The sequence below is a fragment of the Oncorhynchus keta genome, chromosome 2 (genome assembly GCF_023373465.1).
Source record: "Oncorhynchus keta strain PuntledgeMale-10-30-2019 chromosome 2, Oket_V2, whole genome shotgun sequence".
In the NCBI taxonomy this organism is placed as follows: domain Eukaryota; kingdom Metazoa; phylum Chordata; class Actinopteri; order Salmoniformes; family Salmonidae; genus Oncorhynchus; species Oncorhynchus keta.
In genome coordinates this window covers 52,492,311-52,510,672 of record NC_068422.1, presented here as the reverse complement: position 1 = coordinate 52,510,672, position 18,362 = coordinate 52,492,311, and the positions used below count along the sequence as shown (strand labels likewise).

The 18,362-nt window shown below is 46.3% G+C and overlaps 1 protein-coding gene across 1 annotated transcript in view; it reads left to right on the top strand.

Annotated features, from left to right (window-relative positions):
• LOC118402723 (MAM domain-containing glycosylphosphatidylinositol anchor protein 1-like) overlaps window positions 1-18,362 on the top strand; it is a 416,200-nt gene that overhangs the window by 227,460 nt on the left and 170,378 nt on the right. Inside the window, exon 6 of the mRNA XM_035800916.2 lies at window positions 8,388-8,520. Within this exon, the coding sequence (XP_035656809.2) occupies window positions 8,388-8,520 (133 nt within the window). The remainder of the gene's footprint in view (window positions 1-8,387; window positions 8,521-18,362) is intronic.

Below are 18,362 nucleotides of genomic sequence, written 5' to 3'. Positions count from 1 at the left end.
AGTGCACCGGCTCTGTGAGCAGGGCCTGCAAACCATTACAGACTACAAAGGGAAGCACAGCCGAGCGCTGCCTATTCTCAGGAGCCTACCTGACGAGCTAAACTACTTCTACGCTCACTTCGAGGCAAAAAACACTGAAACATGTATGAGAGCACCAGCTGTACCGGACGACTGTGTAGATCACTCTCTCCGCAGCCGATGTGAGTAAGACCATTGGCCAACAACAGGTCAACGTTCACAAGGCCGCAGGGCCAGACAGATTACCAGGACATGCACTGCGAGCTTGCGCTGACCAACTAGCAAGTGTCTTCACTGACATTTTCAACCTCTCCCTGTCCGAGTCTGTAATACCAACATGTTTTAATCATACCACCATAGTGCCTGTGCCCAAGAACACGAAAGTAACCTGCCTAAATGACTACCGACCCGGAGCACTCATGTCAGTAGCCATGAAGTGCTTTGAAAGGCTGGTCATGGCTCACATCAACACCATCATCCCAGAAACCCTAGACCCACTCCAATTTGCATACCGTCCCAACAGATCCACAGATGATGCAGTCTTTATTGCACTCCACACTGCCCTTTCCCAATTGGACAACGGGAACACCTACAGTTGAAGTCGGAAGTTTAAATGTATTTGGCTACGGTGTATGTAAACTCAGTTTTTCACAATTCCTGACATGTAATCCAAATAAAACTCCCGGTCTTAGGTCAGTTAGGATCACCACTTCATTTTAAGAATGTGAAATGTTAGAATAATAGTAGAGAGTGATTTTACTTCAGCTTTTATTTCTATCATCACATTCCCAGTGGGTCAGAAGTTTACATACTCTCAATTAGTATTTAGTAGCATTGCCTTCAAAAGCTTCCCGCAATAAGTTGGTTGAATTTTGGTCCATTCATCCTGACAGAGCTGGTGTAACTGGGTCAGGTTTGTAGGCCTCCTTGCTCACACACGCTTTTTCAGTTCTGCCCACAAATGTTCTATGTGATTGAGGTCAGGGCTTTGTGATGGCCACTCCAATACCTTGACTTTGTTGTCCTTAACCATTTTGCCAAAACTTTGAAAGTATGCTTGGGGATATTGCCCATTTGGAAGACCCATTGGTGACCAAGCTTTAACTTCCTGACTGTCTTGAGATGTTGCTTCAATATAGCTACATCATTTTCTTACCTCATGATGCCATCTATTTTGTGAAGTACACCAGTCCCTCCTGCAGCAAAGCACCCCCACAACATGATGCTGCCACCCCCGTGCTTCACAGTTGGGATGGTGTTCTCCTGCTTGTAAGCCCCCCATTGTGATACAAGTGAAATAATCTGTCTGTAAAAAATTGTTGGAATAATTACTTGTCTCGTGCACAAAGTAGATATCCTAACCTACTTGTCAAAACTATAGTTTGTTAACAAGACATTTGTGGAGTGGTTGAAAAATGAGTTTTAATAACTCCAACCTAAGTATATGTAAACTTCCGACTTCAACGGTATGTGAGAATGCTATTCATTGACTACAGTTCAGCGTTAAACACCATAGTGCCCTCCAGCTCATCAATAAGCTAAGGACCCTGGGACTAAACACCTCCCTCTGCAACTGGATACTGAAGTTCGTGACGGGCCGCCCCCAGGTGGTAAGGGTAAGTAACAACACATCTGCCACGCTGATACCCTCAACACAGGGGCCCCTCAGGGGTGCATGCTCAGCACCATCCTGTACTCCCTGTTCACTCATGACTGCACGGCCAGGCACGACCCCAACACCATCATTACATTTCCCGATGACACAACAGCCTTATCACCGACAACAATGAGACAGCCTATAGGGAGGAGGTCAGAGACCTGGCCGTGTAGTACCAGAACAACAACCTCTCCCTCAATGTGATCAAGACAAAAGAGATGATTGTGGACTACAGCAAAAAGAGGACCGAACATGCCCACATTCTCATTGACAGGGCTGCAGTGGAACAGGTTGAGAGCTTGAAGTTCCTTGGTGTCCACATCACCAACAAACTAACATGGTCCAAGCACACCATGACAGTCGTGAAGCGGGCACAACAAAACCTATTCTCCCTCAGGAGACTGAAAAGGTTTGGCATGGCTCCTCAGATCCTCAAATGGTTCTACAGCTGCACCATCGAGAGCGTCTTGACTGGTTGCATCACTGCCTGGTATTGCAACTGCTCGGCCTCCAACCGTAAGGCACTACAGAGGGTAATGCGAACGGCCCAGTACATCACTGGGGCCAATCGTCCTGCCATCCAGGACCTCTATACCAGGCGGTGTCCGAGAAAGGCCCTGAAAATTGTCAAAGACTCCAGCCTCCGTAGTCATAGACTGTTCTCTCTGCTACCACACGGCAAGCGGTACCAGAGCGCCAAGTCTAGGTCAAAGAGGCTTCTAAACAGCTTCTAACCACAAGCCATAAGACTCCTGAACATCTAGTCAAATGGCTACCCAGACTATTCACATTGCCTGTTGTAATCTATCACTTTAATACTGGTACTACATACTACCTATATTAACCGGTGCCCCCACACATTGTCTCTGTACTGGCACCCCCCTATATGTAGCCTCCACATGGACTCTGTACTGGCACCTCCCTGTATGTATCCTCCACATTGACTCTGTACCGGCACCTCCCTGTATGTAGCCTCCACATTGACTCATTTTTTATTTTATTTTTTTATTTCACCTTTATTTAACCAGGTAGGCTAGTTGAGAACAAGTTCTCATTTGCAACTGCGACCTGGCCAAGATAAAGCATAGCAGTGTGAACAGACAACACAGAGTTACACATGGAGTAAACAATTAGCAAGTCAATAACACAGTAGAAAAAATGGGCAGTCTATATACAATGTGTGCAAAAGGCATGAGGAGGTAGGCGCATAATACAATTTAGCAGATTAACACTGGAGTGATAAATGATCAGATGGTCATGTACAGGTAGAGATATTGGTGTGCAAAAGAGCAGAAAAGTATATAAATAAAAACAGTATAAAAATAGTATGGGAATGAGGTAGGTGAAAATGGGTGAGCTATTTACCTATAGACTATGTACAGCTGCAGCGATCGGTTAGCTGCTCGGATAGCTGATGTTTGAAGTTGGTGAGGGAGATAAAAGTCTCCAACTTCAGCGATTTTTGCAATTCGTTCCAGTCACAGGCAGCAGAGTACTGGAACGAAAGGTGGCCAAATGAGGTGTTGGCTTTAGGGATGATCAGTGAGATACACCTGCTGGAGCGCGTGCTACGGATGGGTGTTGCCATCGTGACCAGTGAACTGAGATAAGGCGGAGCTTTACCTAGCATGGACTTGTAGATGACCTGGAGCCAGTGGGTCTGGCGACGAATATGTAGTGAGGGCCAGCCGACTAGAGCATACAAGTCGCAGTGGTGGGTGGTATAAGGTGCTTTAGTGACAAAACGGATGGCACTGTGATAGACTGCATCCAGTTTGCTGAGTAGAGTGTTGGAAGCCATTTTGTAGATGACATCGCCGAAGTCGAGGATCGGTGGGTTAGTCAGTTTTACTAGGGTAAGCTTGGCAGCGTGAGTGAAGGAGGCTTTGTTGCGGAATAGAAAGCCGACTCTTGATTTGATTTTTGATTGGAGATGTTTGATGTGAGTCTGGAAGGAGAGTTTGCATTCTAGCCAGACACCTAGGTACTTATAGATGTCCACATATTCAAGGTCGGAACCATCCAGGGTGGTGATGCTAGTCGGGCATGCAGGTGCAGGCAGCGATCGGTTGAAAAGCATGCATTTGGTTTTACTCGTGTTTAGGAGCAGTTGGAGGCCACGGAAGGAGTGCTGTATGGCATTGAAGCTCGTTTGGAGGTTTGATAGCACAGTGTCCAATGACGGGCCGAAAGTATATAGAATGGTGTCGTCTGCGTAGAGGTGGATCAGGGAATCGCCCGCAGCAAGAGCAACATCATTGATATATACAGAGAAAAGAGTCGGCCCGAGAATTGAACCCTGTGGCACCCCCATAGAGACTGCCAGAGGACCGGACAGCATGCCCTCCGATTTGACACACTGAACTCTGTCTGCAAAGTAATTGGTGAACCAGGCAAGGCAGTCATCCGAAAAACCGAGGCTGTTGAGTCTGCCGATAAGAATATGGTGATTGACAGAGTCGAAAGCCTTGGCGAGGTCGATGAAGACGGCTGCACAGTACTGTCTTTTATCGATGGCGGTTATGATATCATTTAGTACCTTGAGTGTGGCTGAGGTGCACCCGTGACCGGCTCGGAAACCAGATTGCACAGCGGAGAAGGTACGGTGGGATTCGAGATGGTCAGTGACCTGCTTGTTGACTTGGCTTTCGAAGACCTTAGATAGGCAGGGCAGGATGGATATAGGTCTATAGCAGTTTGGGTCCAGGGTGTCTCCCCCTTTGAAGAGGGGGATGACTGCGGCAGCTTTCCAATCCTTGGGGATCTCAGACGATATGAAAGAGAGGTTGGTAATAGGGGTTGCGACAATGGCGGCAGATAGTTTCAGAAATAGCGGGTCCAGATTGTCAAGCCCAGCTGATTTGTACGGGTCCAGGTTTTGCAGCTCTTTCAGAACATCTGCTATCTGGATTTGGGTAAAGGAGAACCTGGAGAGGCTTGGGTGAGGAACTACGGGGGGGGCGGAGCTGTTGGCCGAGGTTGGAGTAGCCAGGCGGAAGGCATGGCCAGCCGTTGAGAAGTGCTTATTGAAGTTTTCGATAATCATGGATTTATCGGTGGAGACCGTGTTTCCTAGCCTCAGTGCAGTGGGCAGCTGGGAGGAGGTGCTCTTGTTCTCCATGGCCTTCACAGTGTCCCAGAACTTTTTGGAGTTGCAGCTACAGGATGCAAACTTCTGCCTGAAGAAGCTGGCCTTAGCTTTCCTGACTGACTGCGTGTATTGGTTCCTGACTTCCCTGAACAGTTGCATATCACGGGGGCTATTCGATGCTATTGCAGTCCGCCACAGGATGTTTTTGTGCTGGTCGAGGGCAGTCAGGTCTGGAGTGAACCAAGGGCTGTATCTGTTCTTGGTTCTGCATTTTTTGAACGGAGCATGCTTATCTAAAATGGTGAGGAAGTTACTTTTAAAGAATGACCATGCATCCTCAACTGACGGGATGAGGTCAATGTCCTTCCAGGATACCCGGGCCAGGTCGATTAGAAAGGCCTGCTCACAGAAGTGTTTTATGGAGCGTTTGACAGTGATGAGGGGTGGTCGTTTGACTGCGGCTCCGTGGCGGATACAGGCGATGAGGCAGTGATCGCTGAGATCCTGGTTGAAGACAGCGGAGGTATATTTGGAGGGCCAGTTGATCAGGATGACGTCTATGAGGGTGCCCTTATTTACAGAGTTAGGGTTGTACCTGGTGGGTTCCTTGATGATTTGAGTGAGATTGAGGGCATCTATCTTAGATTGTAGGACTGCCGGGGTGTTAAGCATATCCCAGTTTAGGTCACCTAACAGAACAAACTCTGAAGCTAGATGGGGGGCGATCAATTCACAAATGGTGTCCAGGGCACAGCTGGGAGCTGACGGGGGTCGGTAGCAGGCGGCAACAGTGAGAGACTTGTTTCTGGAGAGAGTAATTTTCAAAATTAGTAGTTCAAACTGTTTGGGTATGGACCTGGAAAGTATGACATTACTTTGCAGGCTATCTCTGCAGTAGACTGCGACTCCGCCCCCTTTGGCAGTTCTATCTTGACGGAAGATGTTATAGTTGGGTATGGAAATCTCTGAATTTTTGGTGGCCTTCCTGAGCCAGGATTCAGACACGGCAAGGACATCAGGGTTAGCAGAGTGTGCTAAAGCAGTGAGTAAAACAAACTTAGGGAGGAGGCTTCTGATGTTGACATGCATAAAACCAAGACTTTTTCGATCACAGAAGTCAACAAATGAGGGTACCTGGGGACATGCAGGGCCTGGGTTTACCTCCACATCACCCGCGGAACAGAGAAGGAGTAGTATGAGGGTGCGGCTAAAGGCTATCAAAACTGGTCGCCTAGAGCGTTGGGGGCAGAGGATAAGAGGAGCAGGTTTCTGGGCATGGTAGAATATATTCAGGGCATAATGCGCAGACAGGGGTATGGTGGGGTGCGGGTACAGCGGAGGTAAGCCCAGGCACTGGGTGATGATGAGAGAGGTTGTATCTCTGGACATGCTGGTTGTAATGGGTGAGGTCACCGCATGTGTGGGGGTGGGACAAAGGAGGTAACAGGGGTATGCAGAGTGGATCTAGGGGCTCCATTGTGAACTAAAACAATGATAACTAACCTGAACAACAGTATACAAGGCATATTGACATTTGAGAGAGACATACAGCGAGGCATACAGTAATCACATGTGTTGAATTGGGAAAGCTAGCTAAAAACAGTAGGCGAGGCTAATCAGCTAGGACAACAAACAGCAGGTAAAATGGCGTTGACTAGGCAACTGGGCCGACAGATAAACAAACAAGCAGAATGGGGTACCGTGATTAATGGACAGTCCAGCATGCGTCAGCTATGTAGCCAAGAGATCACTGGCACCTCCCTGTATGTAGCCTCCACATTGACTCTGTACCGGCACGTCCCTGTATGTAGCCTCCACATGGACTCTGTACTGGCACCTCCCTGTTTGTAGCCTCCACATTGACTCTGTACCGGCACTTCCCTGTATGTAGTCTCCACATTGACTCTGTACCAGCACCTCCCTGTATGTAGCCTCCACATTGACTCTGTACCAGCACCTCCCTGTATGTAGTCTCCACATTGACTCTGTACTGGCACCTCCCTGTATGTAGCCTCCACATTGACTCTGTACCAGCACCTCCCTGTATGTAGCCTCCACATGGACTCTGTACTGGCACCTCCCTGTATGTAGCCTCCACATTGACTCTGTACCAGCACCTCCCTGTATGTAGCCTCCACATTGACTCTGTACTGGCACCCCCCTGTATGTAGTCTCCACATTGACTCTGTACTGGCACCCCCCTGTATGTAGCCTCCACATTGACTCTGTACCAGCACCTCCCTGTATGTAGCCTCCACATTGACTCTGTACCAGCACCTCCCTGTATGTAGTCTCCACATTGACTCTGTACTGGCACCCCCCTGTATATATTGTTTTTTTTTATCTTTAATTACTTGTTACTTTTATATCTCTTATTCCTATTCATATTTTGTTTAAACTGCACTGTCCGTTCGGGGCTCTTAAGTAAGCATTTCACTGTAAGGTCTACTGCACCTGTTGTATTCGGTGAATGTGACTAATAAAATGTCATTTGATTTGTTTTGAAACCAATTCAAATGTTTAAATAGTGTCAGGATTTTATGTCATCATCCTGGGATATGGCGTATTTCATTGGCCCTGGGGTCATCCTGATAACATTTTCAGCTGAATGCCGACTTCTCCTCTCAGGTGGGGATGAAGACCAGGACAAATTCCCATTCTTTGACCGAATGTAACAACAACCTCAGCAGGGCCCTTCTACTCATCACTGGATTGTTCCACATCGGTTGTTTCTTGGTCTGGATCATATTCTGTGTTGCCTTCAACTTCTGACACTTCCTCCTCTAATGCATTTTCACTGTTAGTTTCTTGGCCTCTCTCCTCCTCGCCGGTGTCATAATCAAAGATATGATCAAGAGCCTCACATACAGTATATCATTAGGTCATTGTGCTGCCACAGAATTAATTGTGAGCAAGTCCTCAAAAAAACTTTATATACCAGAGCTGCGAGAAATGTTCTATATATTACTGAAACAATGTTGCGTTTGTTTGTGAGACTGCAAACAGGTTTGGTTCCCATGGGGGAAAGAATCTATTGGGGAAAGGTTCCCGTGGAAGCCAAGAAGGTGTGTGTGTGTGTGTGTGTGTGTGTGTGTGTGTGTGTGTGTGTGTGTGTGTGTGTGTGCGTGTGCATGTGTGCATGTGTGTGTGCTCAAACATACATGCATGTGGGGGTCTGGGAGAGGAACTGTGCCCATCTGATGAATGGGCATGTGCCTGAACTCAATTGTATACACTAATTGTAGTCTCACCCATTAATTTCTAATGACCAGTAATTTTTGACCGGGAACACCACAGGTTTACAAATGTTATACAAAACACCCAAAATGTTATGAAAATCATCAAAATGTGTTTTGTTTGTTCACATGCCCTGTGTGGACATTGTCATGGAACCTTATGACAACGGACTAAATTAACTACATTTTTCAGAAAGAAAATTCAATTTAACCCGGGACACAGCAGGAGGGTTAAAAGTGCATTTAGAAATGTATTTATGATGTGTGTCTGAGATTGTGTAAATGTACTGTGTGCTTGTGTTTTTGTGAAGATTATTCACATGCGGTCAGTGAGGGTGTGTTACTGTTATATCTGTGTGACCAGTCCATGTTTTCTGTCACGCAGGGGGAGACAAAGGTGCTGAAGCTGAAGAACCTGAGGCCAAAGGACTTTGCAAACTACACGTGTGAGGTGACTGTTCGCAACGTGTGTGACATCCCTGAGAGCTCTGTCACCTTTCGGCTCACCAATGCCACCAGTAAGCGACACATCGTCCTCCCTATCATTATTCTATACCCCTCTTTCATAATTTTATTTTTGTATGTTTTTAATTGAAGAGAAGACTGTAAAGACACAAAGGTTTGTCACAGGGTTCAAATCTGTGTGGTTAGGAAGAGCATACAGTACCAGTAAAAAGTTTGGACACACCTACTCATTCAAGGGTTTTTGTTTATTTGTATTATTTTCTACATTGTAGAATCATACTGAGTACATCAAAACTATGAAATAACACATATGGTATCAGCAACCAAAAACATGTGTTAAACAAAAGAAAATATATTTGAGATTCTTCAAAATTGCCACCCTTTTCCTTGATGACAGCTTTTAACACTCTTGGCATTCTCTCAACCAGCTTCTTGAGGTAGTCACCTGGAATGTATTTCAATTAACAGGTTTGCATTGTTAAAAGTGAATTTGTTGAATGTATTTCCTTCTTAATGCGTTTGAGACAATCAGTTGTGGTGTGACAAGGAAGTGGCGGTATACAGAAGATAGTCCTACTGTAACGAGTTGCCTCCTCTTCTTCCGAAGAAGAGAGGCGAAACGGATCAGAGGACCAATACGCGGCGTGGTAATTTTCCATGGTACTTTTTAATGATATAAGGTACACATGAACAAACTAACAAAACAAGAAAACGTGAAAACTCAAATTACAGTCCTATCTGGTGCATACACAGAGACAGGAAACAATCACCCACAAACACACAGTGAAACCCACGCCACCTAAGTATGATTCTCAATCAGAGACAACTACTGACACCTGCCTCTGATTGAGAACCATACTAGGCCGAAACATAGAAATTCCCAAAACCTAGACAAACAAACATAGACTGCCCACCCAACTCACGCCCTGACCATACTAACTAAACACAAAACACAGAAAATAAAGGTCAGAACGTGACAGTACCCCCCCCCAAAGGTGCGGACTCCCGGCCGCAAAACCTTGACCTATAGGGGAGGGTCTGGGTGGGCGTCTGTCCGCGGTGGCGGTTCTGGCGCGGACGCGGACCCCACTTCACCCTTGTCTTTGTCCGCCTCATTTTCCGCCTCCGTGGCTTTCTCACCATGGCAACCCCTCTCAATGACCCCACTGGACAGAGGGGCAGCTCGGGACAGAGGGGCAGGGGCTCTGGACAGAGGGACAGGGGCTCTGGACAGAGGGACAGGGGCTCTGGACAGAGGGACAGGGGCTCTGGCGCCTCTGGGCTGAGGGGCTCTGGCGCCTCTGGGCTGAGGGGCTCTGGCGCCTCTGGGCTGAGGGGCTCTGGCGCCTCTGGGCTGAGGGGCTCTGGCGCCTCTGGGCTGAGGGGCTCTGGCGCCTCTGGGCTGAGGGGCTCCGGCAGCGGCGCCGGACAGGCGGGACGCTCCGGCAGCGGCGCCGGACAGGCGGGACGCTCCGGCAGCGGCGCCGGACAGGCGGGAGGCTCCGGCAGCGGCGCCGGACAGGCGGGAGGCTCCGGCAGCGGCGCCGGACAGGCGGGAGGCTCCGGCAGCGGCGCCGGACAGGCGGGAGGCTCCGGACAGGCGGGAGGCTCCGGCAGCGGCGCCGGACAGGCGGGAGGCTCCGGCAGCGGCGCCGGACAGGCGGGAGGCTCCGGCAGCGGCGCCGGACAGGCGGGAGGCTCCGGCAGCGGCGCCGGACAGGCGGGATGCTCCGGCAGCGGCGCCGGACAGGCGGGAGGCTCCGGCAGCAGCGCCGGACAGGCGGGAGGCTCCGGCAGCGGCGCCGGACAGGCGGGAGCACCTGCAGAGAGGAGACAGAGAGACAGCCTGGTGCGTGGAGCTGCTACAGGAGCTACCAGGCTGGGGAGACTTTCAGGAGGCTTGGTGTTAGGAGGAGCCTGAAAGACCGGGCTGTGGGGGAGCACTGGAGCTCTGGTGCGCAACCTTGGCACCACTTCCCCAGGCTGGACAACTACTCGAGCCCGGACCCTCAAAAGTGCAGGCACAGGTTGAACCGGGCTGTGGGTAAGCACGGGAGATCTAGTGCTTACTACACGCACCTCTCCCCTAGGCTCCACTCCCACAGTTGCCCGGTACGAGCGGAGCGCAGGCAGAGGACGCACTGCACCCTCCCAGCGCCCGGAGACACAGCACGCAGAGCCGGCGCAGGATAACCTGGACCCAGACTGCGTACCGGCGACCAGACCCGCTGAGCAGGCACCATACGCCCTGGCTCAATGCCCACACTCGCATGGCACTCTCGGGGGCTGCCCTATAGCGCACCGGGCTATGGACACGCACTGGCGACACCGTGCGCTCAACCGCATAACACGGTGCCTGACCAGTAATGCGCTGCTCATAATAAGCACGAGGAGTGAGCTCAGGTCTGCTACCTGGCTTAGTACCACCCCTCGTGTGCCCCCCCCAAAAAAAAATTTGGGGCTGCCTCTCGTACCTGTCGCACTGCTGTGCTGGCTCCTCATATTGCCGCCGATCAGCTTTCGCTGCCTCCAGCTCTGCTTTGGGGCTGCGATTTTCCCCAGCCCGTGCCCAGGGTCCCTCTTCGTTCCATATCTGCTCCCATGTCCAGGAGTCCTGTGATGGTGGCCTCTGTTGTTGATGCTGCTGCTGCTGTCGTCGCTGTCCTTTACCACGCCGCTTGGTCCGATTGTGGTGGGTGATTCTGTAACGAGTTGCCTCCTCTTCTTCCGAAGAAGAGAGGCGAAACGGATCAGAGGACCAATACGCGGCGTGGTAATTTTCCATGGTACTTTTTAATGATATAAGGTACACATGAACAAACTAACAAAACAAGAAAACGTGAAAACTCAAATTACAGTCCTATCTGGTGCATACACAGAGACAGGAAACAATCACCCACAAACACACAGTGAAACCCACGCCACCTAAGTATGATTCTCAATCAGAGACAACTACTGACACCTGCCTCTGATTGAGAACCATACTAGGCCGAAACATAGAAATTCCCAAAACCTAGACAAACAAACATAGACTGCCCACCCAACTCACGCCCTGACCATACTAACTAAACACAAAACACAGAAAATAAAGGTCAGAACGTGACACCTACTTGGTAAAAGTCCATATTATGGTAAGAACAGCTACTATAAGCAAAGAGAAATGCCAGTCCATCATTACTTTAAGACATGAAGGTCAGTCAATGTGGAAAATTCACGTTTCTTCAAGTACAGTCGCAAAAAACACCAAGCACTATGATGAAACTGACTCTCATGAGGACTGCCACAAGAAAGGAAGACCCAGAGGTACCTCTGCTGCAGAGGATAAGTTCATTAGAGTTACCAGTCTCAGAAATTGCAGTCCAAATAAATGCTTCACAGACACATCTCAACATCAACTGTTCAGAGGACTGTGTGAATCAGGCTTTCATGGTCAAATTGCTGCAAAGAAAACACTACTAAAGGACACCCATAAGAAGAAGAGACGTGATTGGGACAAGAAACATGAGTAATGGACATTAGACCGGTGGAAATCTCTCTTTGGTCTGATGAGTCCAAATTTGAGATGTTTGGTTCCAACCTCCATTTCTTTGTGAGACGTAGAGTAGCTGAACGGATGATCTCCACATGTGGTTCCCACCGTGATGCATGGAGGAGGAGGTGTGATGGTGTGGAGTTGCTTTGCTGGTGACACTGTCAGTGATTTATTTAGAATTCAAGGCTCACATAACCAGCATGGCTACCACAGAATTCTGCAGCAATATGCCATCCCATCTGGTTTGAGCTTAGTCCCAGTATCATTTGTTTTTCAACAGGACAATGACCCAACACACCTCCAGGCTGTGTAAGGGATATTTGGCCAAGAAGGAGAGTGATGAAGTGTTGCACCAGATGACCTGGCCTACACAATCACCCAACCTCAACCCAATTGAGATGGTTTGGGATGAGTTGGACCACAGAGTGAAGGAAAAGCAGCCAACAAGTGCTCAGCATATGTGGGAACTCCTTCAAGACAGTTGGAAAAACATTCCTCATGAAAGCAAAGGGTTTCTACTTTGAAGAATATTAAATATGAAATAAACACTTTTTTGGTTACTACATGATTCCATATGTATGTGTTATTTCATGGTTTTGATGTCTTCATTATTATTCTACAAAGTAGAAAATAGTACAAATAAAGAAAAACCCTTGAATGAGTAGGTGTTCTAAAACTTTTGACTGGTACTGTATGTGTTGAAGGGGGTGGTGTTTACCACTAGACCACCCCAGGCAACACCTCTCTCTCCTTTAATCTCCCTTTTTCTGTGTGAATCCATCCCTCGCTCTCTTATTCCTCATCTTGCTCTGTCTCACTGAACCATGCTCTGCTTTTCCCCCTTCCTCTCTTTCAAATCAAATACGATTGGATTTGTCACATGCACCGAATTCAACAGGTGTAGACCTTACCATGAAATTCTTACTTACAAGCCCTTAATTAACCAACAATGCAGTTCATATTCAGACACTCCATCTCATCCTCCCTCTCTCCCACTTTCCCCCTCCTGATATCTCATCTCTCGCTCACCCTCTCCAGTTCTCTCCAACTGCCTCTCTTTGAGGATTGCACTCCATCTCTTCTCCTCCTCTCAACTCACTCCGTCTCCCCTTCCTTTTCCCTCAATGTCCATACCCCTCACTGTCTCTCTCTTTATTTTCTCTCCTCCTCGTTGACATACATCTCTCACTCCCTTGCTCCTCTCCTCTGTGTGTTACACTGTCTATCCGTCTTGTTATTCCCTTGCTGGGAGACACATCTCTGGCCCTCACTTCTAATTCACCTGTCATAGAACTCTTTTATCTCTCTTCACTCCGGCCCGTCTCCACGGCGATGTCATGTTACCACCGGCAAAGACGTTGCCGTTGACAACGCTGTCAGTTAGACTGCAGCCTCCCTCCGAAGGCCGCTTGCTCGGCAAAAGAGAGCCAGAATCCTATCTGCTTTTTCATTCCCTTTCTTTTCTGTTTTTGCCGCATTTCAAATGTCATCAGACGAACCTCCCCTTCCAAGAGCTGACCTATTCGTCTGTTTTAATGCAGCCTATATTTTTCTTTCTTTACAAGAATTGAAAGGACATGATTGATGATAAGATAATACAGCTAATGTTGGGGTTTGAAGTACCGGACAGTTAAATTAAAGGGTTCAAAGGATGCTCATTTGCATAATTAATTTAAGAGTCAATTCAGAAGAAAAATATGGGGTGGATGAGGTTAGCACTAGTCACGAGACTAAATGTTTGGAAATCAATGTTTATTCCGGTAATTAGTGGTAACAAAAAAAGCAGGCGACGCAGCCAGAAAACATTTCGTAACACCTAATAAAGGGGAAAGTACCAGAGAGATGAGCTCTCCATTAACAGACAATGTTGGTTTTGTGGTATTCTCGACGTCTTACTTTGGCTGAGAACCCTTGTTTTGGGGGGGCTGTGAACCCTTTGTCAAAAGGGTGGGCTGAAAATGTATACAGCTTCAAACTGCGAACATATTGTTCTTTACGTGTGGGATTCACTGAAGTAAAATGCACAGATTCCCCCCCCCCCCCATTCCATAAGAGGCTGTGTGGCAAGCTTGCAAGCTCTCTGACTGAGGAGAATTGTGAAAGGAGAGTAGGACACACAGGACTCAATACTTCTGTACCCTTGAGGATACCCACTCTGAAAAACAGACAAAAACAAACTCGCTTCCCTTAGTCCACAGCCAAGGCGAAAGCAAAAGAACAACAACACAAATTGGAATTTGGATCTGGTTTTAAGAGAGAGGCATAAAGCCGGATAAAGATGCAGAGGGACAAGAGGAATCAATCACATATTTTTTTGTTTTGTTTTTTGGCTTTTTATTTTATTTATTTGCTGTTGGACATGCAATTGAAACAAGGAATACAAATGGCCCATATTTCATCTTCCAAGCTCTGATGCAGGTCGGCACAAAGCAACCAATGAGAGCACTTGAATAAAATAAGCAAAACCCTTCAAGTTAGATGTACCTTTTTCTTTTGTACCTTGTTTTTATACTACTATACAGTGCCTTCAGAAAGTATTCACACCCCTTTACTTTTTCCTTATTTTTTTGTTACAGCCTGAATTTAAAATGGATTACACTGAGATTGCGTGTCACAGATCTATGCACAATACCCCATGATGTCAAAGTGGAATTTTGTTTGAAGAAAATGTTTGAAATAAAACAAATATGTCAATAAGCATTGAAGCCCTTTGTAGTGACAAGCCGAAATAAGTTAATTCTCATTCTGTTGTTCAATACTAGTGGTTGAATGATTACCCAATCTCTGTACCTCACACATACAATTATCTGTAAGGTCCTTCAATCGAATAGTGAATTTCAACCACAGATTCAACCACAAAGACCAGGGAGGTTTTCAATGCCTCGCAAAGAAGGACACAGATTTGGTAGATGTGTAAAAATGTAAAAAGCAGACTCTGAATATTACTTGAATCATGGTGAAGTTATTAATTACGCTTTGTATTGTGTATGAATAAACCCAGTCACTACAAAGATACAGGCATCTTTCCTAACTTAGTTGCCAGAGAGGATAGAAACTGCTCAGGGATTTCTGTGAGGCCAATGGTGATTTTAAAACAGTTTGAGTTTAATGATTGTGTTATGAGAACAAGCCTAAATGGAAGAGAAAGAAGAACAAAGCCTCAACATAATTAAAATATTCCAAAGCATGCATCCTGTCTGCAACACAGCACTTACAGTACCTGTCGTAAGTTTGGACAGACCTACTCATTGCAGGGTTTTTGTTAATTTTTATACTATTTTAGAATAATAGTGAAGAGATAAAAACTATGAAATTACACATGGAATTATGTAGTAACCAAAAACATGTTAACCAAATCAAAATATATTTAAGATTCTTCAAAGTAGCCATCCTTTGCCTTGATGACAGCTTTGCACACTCTTGTCATTTTCTCAACCAGCTTCATGAGGTAGTCAACTGGAATGCATGTTAAAAGTTTGTGTGGAATTTCTTTCCTTCTTAATGCGTTTTAGCCAATCAGTTGTGTTGTGAAAAGGTAGGGGTGGGATACAGAAGATAGTCCTATTTGGTAAACAGCCAAGTCCATATTATGGCAAGAAGAGCTCAAATAAGCAAAGAGAAATGACAGGAAAAGGAAGACCCAGAGTTACCTCAGATTGCAGCCCAAATAAAATCTTCACAGAATTCAAGGATCAGACATATCTCAACATTAACTGTTCAGAGGAGACTGCGTGAATCAGGCTTTCATGGTTGAATTGCTGCAAAGAAACCACTTTTAAAGGACACCAATAAGAAAAGGAGACTTGCTTGGGCCAATGGACATTAGACCAGTGCAAATCTGTCTTTGGACTGATGGGTCCAAATTTGAGATTTTTGGTTCTAACCGACTTGCCTTTGTGAGACTTAGAGTAGGTTAATGGATGATCTCTGCATGTGTGGTTCCCACAGTGAAACATAGAGGAGGAGGTGTATGAGTGCTTTGCTGGTGACACTGTCAGTGATTTATTTAGAATTCAAGACGCGCTTAACCAGCATGGCTATCACAGTCTTCTGCAGCGATACGCCATCCATCTGGTTTGCTCTTAGCAAGACTATCATTTGGTTTTCAACAGGACAATGACCCAACACACATCGAGGCTGTGTAAGGGCTATTTGACCAAGAAGGAGAGTGATGGAGTGCTACATCAGATGATCTGGCCTCCACAATTACCCGACCTCAACCCAATTGAGATGGTTTGGGATGAGTTGGACCGCAGAGTGAAGGAAAGTAAAGCAGCCAGCAAGTACTCAGCATATGTGGGAACTCCTTCAAGACTGTTTTGAAAAACATTCTTCATGACGCTGGTTGAGAGAATGCTAGGAGTGTGCAAAGCTGTCAAGGCAAAGGGTGGCTACTTTGAAGAATCTCAAATATAAAATATATTTTGATTTAACATTTATTTTTGTTAGTACATGATTCCATATGTGTTAGTTTTGATGTCTTCACAATTATTCTACAATGTTGAAAATTGTAAAAATAAAGGAAGACCCTTGAATGAGTAGGTGTGTCCAAACGTTTGACTGGTACTGTAAGTAATACTGCAAAAACATGTGGCAAAGAAATTAACTTGTTGTCCTAAATACAAATTGTTATGTTTGGGGCAAATCCAACACAACATGTCACTGAGTACCACTCTTAATATTTTCAAGCATGGTGGTGGCTGCATTATGTTATAGGTACAGTGGGGCAAAAAAAGTATTTAGTCAGCCACCAATTGTGCAAGTTCTCCCACTTAAAAAGATGAGAGAGGCCTGCAATTTTTATCATAGGTACACTTCAACTATGAGACAATATGAGAAAAAAAATCCAGAAAATCACATTTTTTAATTTTTTATTAATTTATTTGCAAATGATGGTGGAAAATAAGTATTTGGTCAATAACAAAAGTTTATCTCAATATTTTGGTCCATTCCTCCATGCAGATCTCTTCTAGAGCAGTGATGTTTTGGGGCTGTTGCTGGGCAACACAGACTTTCAACTCCCTCCAAAGATTTTCTATGGGGTTGAGATCTGGAGACTGGCTAGGCCACTCCAGGATCCTGAAATGCTTCTTACAAAGCCACTCCTTCGTTGCCCGGGCGGTGTGTTTGGGATCATTGTCATGCTGAAAGACCCAGTCACGTGTCATCTTCAATGCCCTTGCTGATACATGGCCCCATTCATTATTTCCTTTACACGGATCACTCGTCCTGGTCCCTTTGCAGAAAAACAGCCCCAAAGCATGATGTTTCCATCCCCATGCTTCACAGTAGGTATGGTGTTCTTTGGATGAAACTCAGCATTCTTTGTCCTCCAAACACAACGAGTTGAGTTTTTACCAAAAGGTTATATTTTGGTTTCATCTGACCATATGACATTCTCCCAATCTTCTTCTGGATCACCCAAATGCTCTCTAGTAAACTTCAGACGGGCCTGGACATGTACTGGCTTAAGCAGGGGGACACGTCTGGCACTGCAGGATTTGAGTCCCTGACGGCCGTAGTGTGTTACTGATGGTAGGCTGTTACTTTGGTCCCAGCTCTCTGCAGGTCATTCACTAGGGGTGAGATCTTGTGTGGAGCCCCAGATCGAGGGAGATTATCATTGGTCTTGTATGTCTTCCATGTCCTAATAATTGCTCCCACAGTTGATTTCTTCAAACCAAGCTGCTTACCTATTGCAGATTCAGTCTTTCCAGCCTGGTGCAGGTCTACAATTTTGTTTCTGGTGTCCTTTGACAGCTCTTTGGTCTTGGCCATAGTGGAGTTTGGAGTGTGACTGTTTGAGGTTGTGGACAGGTGTCTTTTATACTGATAACACATTCAAACAGGTGCCATTAATACAGGTGGAGGACAGGGGAGCCTCTTAAAGAAGAAGTTACAGGGTTGTGAGAGCCAGAAATCTTGCTTGTTTGTTATTGACCAAATACTTATTTTCCACCATAATTTGCAAATAAATTCATTAATAATCCTACAATGTGATTTTCTGTATGTTTTTTCTCTCATTTTGTCTGTCATAGTTGACGTGTACCTATGATGAAAATTACAGGCCTCTCTCATCTTTTTAAGTGGGAGAACTTGCACAATTTGTGGCTGACTAAATACTTTTTTGCAACCACTGTATGCTTGTCATCGGCAAGGACTCGGGAGTGTTTTTGGATAAAAATAAACAGAATAAAGCTGTAGGCACAGAGGAACTTGGTTCAGTCTGCTTTCCAACAGACACTGGGGGACAAATTCCACTTTTCAGCAGGACTAAAACCTAGACCACACGGTCAAATGTACGCTGTCATTTAATGTTCCTGGGTGGCTTGAAAATCTATGGCAAAACTTGAAAATGGCTGT